This window comes from Otolemur garnettii, unplaced genomic scaffold (assembly GCF_000181295.1).
Source record: "Otolemur garnettii isolate 467f Iridium unplaced genomic scaffold, OtoGar3 scaffold00083, whole genome shotgun sequence".
NCBI classification, from domain to species: Eukaryota; Metazoa; Chordata; class Mammalia; order Primates; family Galagidae; genus Otolemur; species Otolemur garnettii.
Window position 1 is genome coordinate 1,950,930 of NW_003852478.1, and position 11,484 is coordinate 1,962,413.

Genomic DNA, 11,484 nt, shown 5'->3' on the forward strand with positions numbered 1-11,484 from the left:
GAATGTACCAGTGCCCTTCATGTAAGGAAGGACTTTATCTTCATTACTAATCCCTACCATTCATGTGATGAGGGGCGGAATGTACCAGTGCCCTTCATGTAAGGAAGCACTTTATCTTCATTATTAAACTCTACCATTCAGAACTGCACGTGGCACGTAGGAGGCACTTAATAAATAAGGCTGAATAAATGACTTTATGTTCAGTGTTGTCTGGGAGTTTCTTCCTATCTCCCACCCTCTTCTCGTCTCCTCTTTTCCCCTCACTACAGGGGTCTGAACAACTGTATCTTCCTTAGAGTGACTGGGGCCTGGAGAAAGGCACTCCAGCCGAACCCAGAATCTCTCTGGGCCAACATCGTGACCAGGGATCAAAGGAGAAGCACCGAGAGCTGAGGCCTGGACGCCAGCTGGCCTGGGAAGGCTAATGAGCTCCTCACTCTGAGACCTCAAGGCCTCTGCTTCTTGATTTCCAAAGACCTGATTGTTCCCACTCTCCCTGCATTTTGTAGGTTACCCTAGAGGCATTCCAATTAATTTACTCTTGGTTCCACTAGCCAGTTCCTGTTACTAACAAACCAGAAAATCCAAGCACGCAATCAAATCAGAAGGTTAATTTTTCTCGGGTGTTTTATTTCATTTTTTAAAAACAGAAATATGTTAAAATATTTTTAAAGTTAATAATTTATATTTTATTTATAAAATTTCATGTTTGTATATCTTACTGCTGGGTTAAGTTAGGGATTACACGCTACACCTTACCCTGCTATCCAGATTCTTGCCCTCAAGTGGAAGAAAAGAACTTTTGGGAGTATATGTTAAATACTTCCTATCTCTACCCAAGGAAAGGAACTTCTACTCTAATTCCCTGGATTTTTGGGCTTGGGCTCTTCTTATTCTACTATTTCCAATTCAGAGAGAGGAGTGGAAAACCCCCTTCTGGTTTCCATCCCAAACTGCAATCTCTATTCCAACTTTACCTTTAATAAAGCTGACACTTTGATCCCACTTGGCACAGTTCTTAGTGCTTTTATTAAACAAACCCTGGAACAAAAGAAGGGCAGGTGGTAAGACCCAAACACCAAGCCTTATCTTAAATAACCCATTGATGATAAGCCTAGATCAACAAACACCAGGATCAAACAAGAGTCTTTCACAAGTGCACACCCAACAACACAGCATCTCAAACGCAAGGAGCCGCTCTCCTCTCCCTGAGCACAGAGTAATCACCTCACTCAGACGGCACCTAGCACAGGCCAGACCCTGGACCACCACCTGACCACTGAGGAACTCCAGGGAGAAAGCAGGGAAACTCTCACAATGACTTTATCAGGGGTGGAGGACAGTGCAGGGAAAGACAACTACAAGAAGCTTAAGACAAATTGGTTAAAAAATAAGTCAATTTCTTTTTAGTGTCAGTAACAGACATAAATAATTATAATTTATGCACAATCTACTTCAAAGGGAGAATTTAGGTGGTTTATAAAAAGGAAATTTATCAAAAACAAATTTAACTAAAAAGAAAGAAAAAATGACTTAAAGCTATGGGGAAAGAACTGAGTTCTAAGGGAATTCAAACCTTAAACATTACATTAAGCTATGTGTACTTTCTGGACAGCAGGCCAAACAACAAAATAAGAGTTAGAGAGGTTTTTATCAGTCACCCTTTGCTCCCTGCTCCAGTAAATTCTTTTTCCTAGCATTGAATCTAGAAGAGATTTGTCACATGGATCCCCCTTAATGTAAGATCAATCAATTAACAGTAGAAAAAACAAGTTCACAAATGAAGACATTTTTCAAGCAGCCAGTTCAAATAATGAACCTCCTAAGTACTAGGTGGTTAGTGCCCTCCTCAGATATTCTTTAAAAATCTATAGTTTTAGCTTTGACGCTGAGCAGTGCAAATGGTAATTATCTCAAAATTGAGTCAAGTACCAAATGGAATGTACATAAATTCTCTAGGATTACTGAAGTGATATTAGCAATATTTATTTAAAACACAGATAAACTTTCTATTTTGAAAAGCAAAAACCTGGATCCCTACTCATGTTAATAATCATTCCATCTGTACTAGAAAGTAAATGTCACTGGCTGTGCTGATAGCAATAAAAATTTCAAGGAGAAGATTGCACTTTTGATCGAGGTAATGTCCTCAGAGGTAATTCATAAAAATCCTAGGGAATTCAATAACTGAACAGACAATTATTTCAACATGTATACTTAGAAAGAGAATACCAAAATAACTGTAGAATACCAATCATACATCAACCACTGTGCAAGGTATTTTATACACTTTATACATGTTATAGCATGATTAATTGTTACAAATTTTGGAATGGTTAATATTAATCTTGTTTTACAAGTGACTTAATTATAGTGAAGCTCAATCAATTTCCCCAGGACAGATAGTAAGTAGTCCAACTTAAAAATAAATTTTGCACAAGGGCAACCAAATATCTCAACACTTAGTCACTTCACCCACAAATTAACTTCAATACCGTGCTACTAAAGATCTAATTCAGGTAACTTTGAGCAGTTTTCTAACTAATTATAACATATGTCCAGGTTACTTAATGTTAATTTAGAACATTAGTATTTTTAGTTGAATATTTAAAAATCTGGCACAAACAATTCTAGTTTTAGTTTAGCTGAAGTTATCTTATTCTTATAGCAATCAGGTCTCAGATGCTTCATACTGACAACAGAAAAACAGGTATTAGTACAAAAGGAAAAACCTCTTCCTCCTGTTTCCAGCAATGGACGATACACACATACCCATACGCGTAAAGTACAAGGGAAAATTGGTCACACATTTCCTTAAGACACTTATACAGCTTCAACTCATATTTATAACTACAGACTGATAATAAATAAAAAGTCTTATATTATTAATTGATTTCTCAGTGAGATGAGGCAATTTAAGTGATCTGTTAAACTCCACCTCCTCCTCATGCAAACTGTTAGATTCAATATCTATAATTTATACGTAGGTTGGGCTAAAGTTTTAAAGAAATGTTAAGAGATAAAGCTATCATTTGGGAAAAGAAACAGATCTTTCATTTTGAAAGGTGTGGCAAACCGTCAGCTTGACAGAGAGGTAAATTAGAAGAGTTTACCAGGATTTGGGACCTTTCTCTAAAGGCACAATCTCAACAATTCCACCTGTCAGTTTTAGCATTAAAATATGAACCTTGAGATTATTTTCCGAATAAAGAAAAACAGAAACCAGTAACAGCAAAGATGGGTACCATAGACAGTCACAGCATTTACAGTACACGATAAGGTTTTTTTTTTTAAATTTTAGAACATCTAACTCAAACGTGACAATTAATGACAAAATGTTTTCACTGACCTCCAACAAAAAGGTCTATTCCCCCAGCTTCTTTTATCTTCTTTTCAAACGCATCACATTCTGCCTGTAAATCTGTCGCATTCCCATCGAGGATGTGTGCATTGTTGGGGTCAATGTCGATGTGCTTAAAAAAGTTATTCCACATGTAAGAATGGTAGCTCTCGGGGTGGTTTCTCGGAAGGCCTAAATAGTTAAGTAAATAAATAAAAATCACTATACTTCTCAAACACATAAACTTTTAGGCAATAGAACTGACTTATATATTAAGCTCAAATAAATTAGCCCTTTCTATTGAAACGTTGGCCATATTCTTCCCCATTAGTCCCATAATTTGTGCAAAGTATATTGAATCCTCAAAATTCCTTTGGTATCACTTACCATACCAGTAAAAATATCTTCCTATATCTAAACTGTAACACAGAATTTCTATGCAAGTTAAAGGAAGTTAATAGTCAATAAATCACAAAAGCTTCATGGCTAAATAAATAAATATCTTCCGATTTGAAAAGTATTTAACTTACTAATTAATTTTATATACACATTACTTAATTCATCTCCACAACACTGGTTTTCACTCTGAAGTAAACAAACAACAAAAACAGAGGCTGAGCAATGTGAACAGATTGGGTTGAAGTTACACGATTCGTAAGAGGCAAAACCCAGGATCAACGAAGAATGTTTTGATTTTTGGTCCTGCGTTCTGTCCCCTATGCTGTGTTACTGTCACACGCAGTGTTACATAAACTCCCAATCTCATCACAACATAGTATATTTTTAGAAGTATATTCATAGTATACTCAAAACATAAATTCAAATACAATAATGTTCTAAAAATATATTTCTTTTATTCAAAATGTAACACATATCCAAATGATATATTCAATAAATTCAAATACATACCTACATACTCATCCATGTTAAAGGTCTTCACATATTTAAAAGAAAGATCTCCATTCTTGTGATATTCTATTAGTTTTTTATAACATCCTAAAGGTGTACTCCCTAAAACAGATAAAAATTCCATTTTCTAACACAAATTGAAAATCTCTATTTTAAACAGTTCATACCTTTTCTTATTTAATGACATTTAATATTTTTAATTTATTAAGCAAATACTAACTTATATAACATTCAATGAACAAATATATGTTAAATCAGTCTCTTTACAAGATACCTTAAATAAAGCTGGAAATCTCTGAAAAATTAAAGTTTATAAATTATCCTTGAGTTGTTAAGATGTTTGGAATGTAACTGTAACTTCCAAGATTAAAAATCTATAGACAGTAAGTACATGTGAATTAATAGAAAAACATCTCTCTCTTTTTGTGAGAAAAACTGGAGTTCTTACACAAAAGAAGACACAAATATAGGTCAAGTGTTGACCACGTACTGAATCAAAAGGGAAACCAGAGCTAAATTTAAATATTGTCTCCACTTTCAAAACAGACTTTGCAACCGGCAAAGGCTGAGTGCGCAGCTTTACCCTCACACCTTTTTTACTGGGGCTCCTGTTTCTCACCTCCTGTCAACTCAGCCTGTACAAAGAGGAAGAGTGCTGTCTGTTTGTAAGATAAAGGACTTCTAGGAAATGGGAGCTGGGCCTTGAACACTTCATCAGCTTCTGCTTTTATTGTTTTATACAATAATGTCATCTGTGTCATGTTGTACAAGATCAGTTGGTATTTGAAGAGATGTAATGGTGCTTCAGGAAATAGCAAAATAAAAATAATGGATTTAGATACTTGTGATGGGCTCCCTCTATTTTCTAAGTCTGCTATATTTTCTTCATTTAACTTCAAACTGAACGGCCAGACGACGACACTCTAATAAGTGACTCCCAATCCCGGCTGGAGTACTGACCTCTAAGCTATCACCATCACAAAATCAAACAATGCAAAGTAAAAAGTCTGCACCAAAAACTTCTAATCAAGTACAGTACAGAAGTCTGACGGCACTAAATAGACTCTGGCAAAAACCAAATAAAAAGGAAATCAAGAGTAATAAAAAGCAAGCCTCTTATTTGAGATGACAGAGTAAATTGGCTGTAAATAGTCAACAGTATGTAGGCTCAAAGAACCAGAGTAATACATTTTCTTAAAACTAAGTTTTAAGCCAAAATTAATGTTAAATATGTTAAAACATGTTTTGAAATGCAATAAATAATTGAAAAATATTGTGGCTAAATTTTACTATTCTTTTTCAAAGAGCTATAGCCTGCTAACGCGAAACTGGTCTAAAAGATGGATAAATACACTTTCTCTTCTTTTCCAGAAGCATAAATGGATCTTGCTCTTTCAATGTCAAGAGAAGAGTTATAGGATTCCCTCAATTTAAAGATATATGAATAAAAACGTGAGAAGTGTCACAACGGTGGTACCAAAAACTTCATTTTCAACCTTTTAATCAATATGGCTGAAGGGAAAAAAAAAAGATATGGTATAGAATGAACCCGTTAAAGAAACTTCATTTAAATATTTGCTTTATAATAGTCTTATAAGTACAAAACTAACACATAGCAAGGGCTAAATCTATGATTCAGATAAAACAAAGATTATTTTCTGTCCTATGAGAACTTCAATATAGAAATAAGCAAATACAAAATAACCATGGCAGAAGGAAGAACTATTGAGAATAACCTAAAAGAATTCTGGAGGACTCCATTAAATCAAAGAAGACAAATGAAAGAAGATGGCATCTCCACTGAGTCTCAAAGGAGGGGCAAAGTTCCAACAAAATGGGGCGAGCTGGGACTGAGTAGACACCGTATGGAGCAGGAGGTTCACGGATGATGTTTCTCTACCATGTGCCTAGACGCTGTGCTGGTGTTCTTATACTTTACCTTGTGTAAATCACACTATCTTGGGAAACTCGCATTATCTTTCCCATTTTGAAGATTAAAGAATTGGGTCAAAAATAAAATTAAAGAATTTGCCAAACATCATATAGTTGTGAGGCAGAGATGCAAATCTAGACTGTGTAGTTCCAGAGCTCATACATAACATACATAACCTCTACCTAAGGAGCAGGAGTGAGAGCAATCCAGAGCCAGCACGTTCAGGCCTATTCTTCTGAACTGCAAGTGGTCCAACTGGCCTCAGTGCAGGGGAATGGTGGGAATCAGGATGGAAGCACATCAGGCCCACCGCATACTAGCCTTTAAAGGTCAATCTCAGTAAGATCACTTCACTAAATATAAACGGAACAGAACAGCCCCAGCAATTGTGCTTAGAAGGGAGATCATTACAACATAGCATGTGACTTGCAATTACTGACATGTATGTTCAAGTTTCAAAAGCAGTGGAGAGGGGAGGAGGCCATAACTAACACTATCAGGGGTCAGTAAGGGAGAGTGATGGAAAACACCAACAAAGGTTTTCCTGAGGAACTTCCTTGGCAGGTGTATTGCCCCAAAGGAAGTAAAAGTTGTAAGCTTAATAATACACAGTGAGTTTACCCCTGCTGGCACCTTGGCACTCTCTGAAGTTTTTCTGCCCCACATTCAAATTACTATTTACTTCTGAATCATAATTAAGAGACAACATCAGATGAGCAGGCTGAGTGCAACACAGGTTAACAGAATGCAAAGTATATAGAAACCACGTCCAACCACACGGGTCAGCACTGAGGGTGCCGAGGGCGTGAATTAATGAAAAAAAGGATCTCCTTCTGCCATTCTCAGCAAGATGTGACTGCCCTGGACTAAAAGAGAAAAACAAAAACAAAAAACATCAACTTGAAGAGTACTATCCGTGGAAATTACCAAAGTGGAGAAAAATGATGAGTTAACTTTTATGGAATAGAATGTCTGACGGGAGGAGCAGGAGAAGATTCTCTGTTTAAAGAAAAACACACACTATCTTAGTGGGCCTCAAAACAGCATCTTTCGTACAGGTAAGGAAGGAAACCGAGACTCAGGGGCACAGAATGAATGCCTTGTACTCAGCAAGCGCAGCTCTCATTCCAGGTCTGACTCTCTGTGCCAGCCCTAAGATCAAACAACACCACTTTGTAAGTTTTTGAAAGAGATCCTTAAAGAAAATTAAATCCAAAATATCTAATTAAAGCTTATGTTCATTCTATGAAGACATACCTGTCTTCAAATTCTTCACCTGTGCAATACTTCTATAATAGAAGAAAAATAAACAAACAAAAAGCAAAGGGCTAGTAAGACAGTAAGAGAGTACAAGGCAGGTGATGGGAAGTAAAAGAGCAGCTGTACACATTTTTGATACCTCTTAATGATTAATAAGAGAGCAAATCTACTAAAACAATGAGTAGCAAAAAACTGTTCCCCAAAACAAAGGGCCACTAGAAAAAGGACTACATAATAAAAAATGAACCATCACTTAAGCTGAGTATTTCCTATTGCATTTTGGCATGGTAGGTGAGAAAAAAGTTTAACAAAAGAAATAGCACCAAAATGTAGAAATTATACTATATACACATATATATACATACACACCTAAGTGTATATTTTGTAGCTATGTTTACTACTATGTTCAATCGGTGAGATGGCTAGAAATGAATGGGAGAAGTATTCGAGTAAGAGAAAACCTATAATTTAATTATACAAATTTAGTATCCAAAATGGAAAAAGTAGTTTATTACCTGTTGGTAAACCCAGGGTAAAATATCTATCCTGTCCAGGTTTGAACTGAATGATGCGATTACAGATGTATTTGGCTGCCCATTCACTAGCCAAGTCATAGTTATCAAGAATTACAAGCCTCATTATGGTGACGCACAGCTTCCGGGACAAAAAGTTCAAACCTGGGAAGATTCCATTATAGAGCACTTTAAGTAATTCACAGACACTCAAACAGAACTATAATATACATACTGATAATTCATAAAGGACATTACTTAAGAAGGATATGCACATATACATAAACAATCTCTATTTTAAAAATAGCATTATAATAGCTGTTCTCTTGTGAGCAGACAGGGGCTAAGTCATTTAGGTACAATTGGTCTCTGTATCTGTGGATGCCAAGTCTGTAATTCAACCAATTTTGAGGTCAAAAATATTCAGAGGGAAAAAAATGGATGGTTGAATCTGTAATGAGCAGGTACAGACTTCCTGGACATTATTCCTTGAACTATACAGTGTAACAATTTTTATACAGCAGTGACATTGCATTAAGTATTTATAATAACCTAGAGATGATTTCCAGTATACTGGAAGATGTACACAGGTTATGCAAACGCTACACCACTTTTTATCAGGGGCTTGAGCACCCATGGATTCAGTGTTCTCCGATCCTGTCTCATGGTTACCCAGGGACAACGGTGCTTGTATTAATCCTTACGACAATCATGTGAAGTAAATAACATGCCCAGTTTTAGAGGCATAAAGGGACTCAAACAATTTGACTAAGGTCACATACCTAGTGATAAAACCAGAATTCAAATTAAGGCAATCTTAAGGCAACGGGGTGATACTGCACATGTTATTCTAATAAGAAGAGGAAGAAAACAAAGTGAACTAAATAAACTGCTGATCCCGGGGTGGGGACAGGATTTCTTTCACAGAAAGCAATTTTAGTTCCTTAAAGAGTACTCAAGGGATAAGAAAAATTACTATGCAAACATTAAGAGATCAGAATCATTTAAAAACAATCTAATTCCATTTTAGACACTGTGGATTGACCTACTATCATGAAGGATATAGAAATTAGTAGTCTTCTGCTAACTTGCACCTCCTCATTTCAGTAAGGTATATTAATTTTATATTGTCAAGATTTGTTAAATTTACACTATATTCTATAACCATAATTCACATATTTTAATTCTTAATTTTATATTTAAACGGATCAGTCACCAACCTCAATCCTTGCTTAACAAAGGCTTCCACATTCCTGAGTTTTGCACCCACATACTTTATATAGAGTAATAAGTCAATATTTTAAATTAATGCCAAGTTGAAGGTCTTATTACAATGAATATATGTTATCTAACTGATGTCCTCAAAAACATGATTTAGAATTCTGGCATAATGACAAAAAATTATCATCACCATGACTCAAAATTCTTAAAGAGTAACTAACAAGAAGTGGTATTCACAGATAACGAATTATACAGTAAGTCATATATTCAGGCCCACAACTGGACTCAGCTTCCATTTAAATATTTCAATAATCTAAGTCAACGAGAACTTCACTGATACACTATGGAATCTGAAATAATTACTGGCCATTATGACTATCAGAGGATAGATTTACTTCTAATATGAGCATTTGACAAATTGAAAATAAAAGTAAAAAAGCTCTAAGTGAGGGAGAGGAAGGGCATTCGAGTGTTCCAAGCGTATTCTGAGGCTTGGGCTTGAGGACCTACTCTATCCTGAGCATGATGTTAGGTTTGATAGACACCAAAATGATTAAGAGAAGGACTGTACAGAAAAGGGCTTAGAATCACTTAATTTAACAGTTTCTGAGGTTGAAATTACTGTCCTCAATTTTCAGATATGCTTAAATTATAAAGCTATTGAATGGTCCCGGGAGCTGGATTTAAACCTAAATGCATTTGACTCAAAGATTCCTGCTCCAAATATTCCTTACCCATTGAGAATCAGTTAGGACTCTTGTTCAACTATTAGACTCTCGGGTTCCTCTCCCTGCACATATAGTGTTTCAACAGACCTGAAGTGAAGTCCAGGGAACTAGTATTTTCACAAATATCAAGAGGTGATTCTTATAATCAGATTAAATCTGGAAAAGAACACCAACACTTCACCACACAGATAGATGTTCAAGTATGTCTCTGAGACCAAGGTACATTCAAGTTTTTGTTTTTTAAAAGTTTTTTGGAGGGCACAGAGTTCACCTCCAGAAGTCTCAAACGAATCCCCTCACTAAGAGGAAAGAAGAATGTCTTTACCACATTTATTCTGATTTTTTAAGATGTGCCTTTCGCAGTTTTCTGCCAGTCCTCAAAGATCCAAACTGCTGTGGCCTCCTGCAATTCTCTGGCAACCTGAGCAGACAGCACTAAGAAACCACACAGCACCACTCCCCGCCTTTTCCCTCAGGTGCTGATTCATTTTCGGATGGGCATCACTCAGGGAAAGAGCTGCTGAGCATAAATCTCAGAACTTCAGAGCTGGATGGGAGCTTCTGTCCCGCTCAGGTGACAGTGGCAGGGTCAAGACTAAATCTAGACTCCCAGCATCTGTGCTCTGGAGCTTTTCTGACACCGCGCTGCACCTGAGCGAAAAGGGCCGGGGTGGCCGGGCTGCGGCTGTGACCCGTCCCCGTGAGGGGTGCGGAGCAGAGACGGCGGCGGGTCCCCGGGCGGCTGGGGTTGCAGACCCGCCTCGGCCGCGAGGTGCAGCCGCGCTCCGCAGACCGGACCGAGTGCAGAGGAGGATGCGCTACGAAGATTTAGGAAGCGAAGGGAGAAGCGGCTGGAGGGAGTCGGGAGAGGAGGGGATAGGGAAGTCTCCTCCCGCAGGAGGCTCAACGCAGAGGGGACGCCCAGCAGGATTAGGCGGACGGTCCAGGCTGGGACCCCACGCGCCCCGCCACGAGGCGCCCGGGACTCCCCGGCCCGGCACAAAAACCCCGAAGCGCGCAATCGCCAGCCGGATTGGCGCTCCCGTCCGCCTCGGAGCTGACCCCTAAACTCACCGGCACACCCACCGGCTCTTCAGACATCGGCACAACAGGAACAGCCGACACCCCGCAACCCGCCAGCGCCCCGACCGGCGAGCAGAGCGCGTAGCCCAAGGACCCGGATGCAGACCCGGGAGCCGTGAGGAACAGCCGCGCAGCTGGCGGGCGCCGCGCATGCGCGCTGCCGCCCACGGGCTGCGCTGGGAAGACGTGAGTCTGCGCCCACCACGGTGGCGCGATGGTGATGATGATGATGATGATGATGATGATGATGATGTTTAACCCGAGTGCAGGAAAATGCACTGGGGGACGTCACCTTGCTGCTGTTTTGTTTTGCATCACTCAGAAGTTGAATTACAGTAGATTCCACATGTAGGACTGCGGTGCTCACACATAGTTTTGGCTTATAAGGGCACTATGAATTCCACTCTCTCTCTACCTCAAATGCAATGCATACTTGTAAACACAGTGGCAGCTAAGCCCTTTGCATCAGTAAAGCTCATCAAAGTGTTTTTTTTTTTT

The 11,484-nt window shown here is 38.4% G+C and overlaps 1 protein-coding gene across 1 annotated transcript in view; it reads right to left on the reverse strand.

The window, feature by feature from the left end:
• Positions 1-11,030, reverse strand: part of GNPDA2 (glucosamine-6-phosphate deaminase 2) — a 25,505-nt gene extending 14,475 nt beyond the window's left edge. The window contains exons 1-4 of the mRNA XM_003794582.3: positions 10,978-11,030; positions 7,958-8,119; positions 4,250-4,351; positions 3,350-3,532 (exon numbers count right to left, since the gene is read on the reverse strand). Of these exons, the coding sequence (XP_003794630.1) occupies positions 3,350-3,532; positions 4,250-4,351; positions 7,958-8,081 (409 nt within the window). The 5' untranslated portion in view covers positions 8,082-8,119; positions 10,978-11,030. The remainder of the gene's footprint in view (positions 1-3,349; positions 3,533-4,249; positions 4,352-7,957; positions 8,120-10,977) is intronic.
• Between the last annotated feature and the right edge of the window lie 454 nt (positions 11,031-11,484).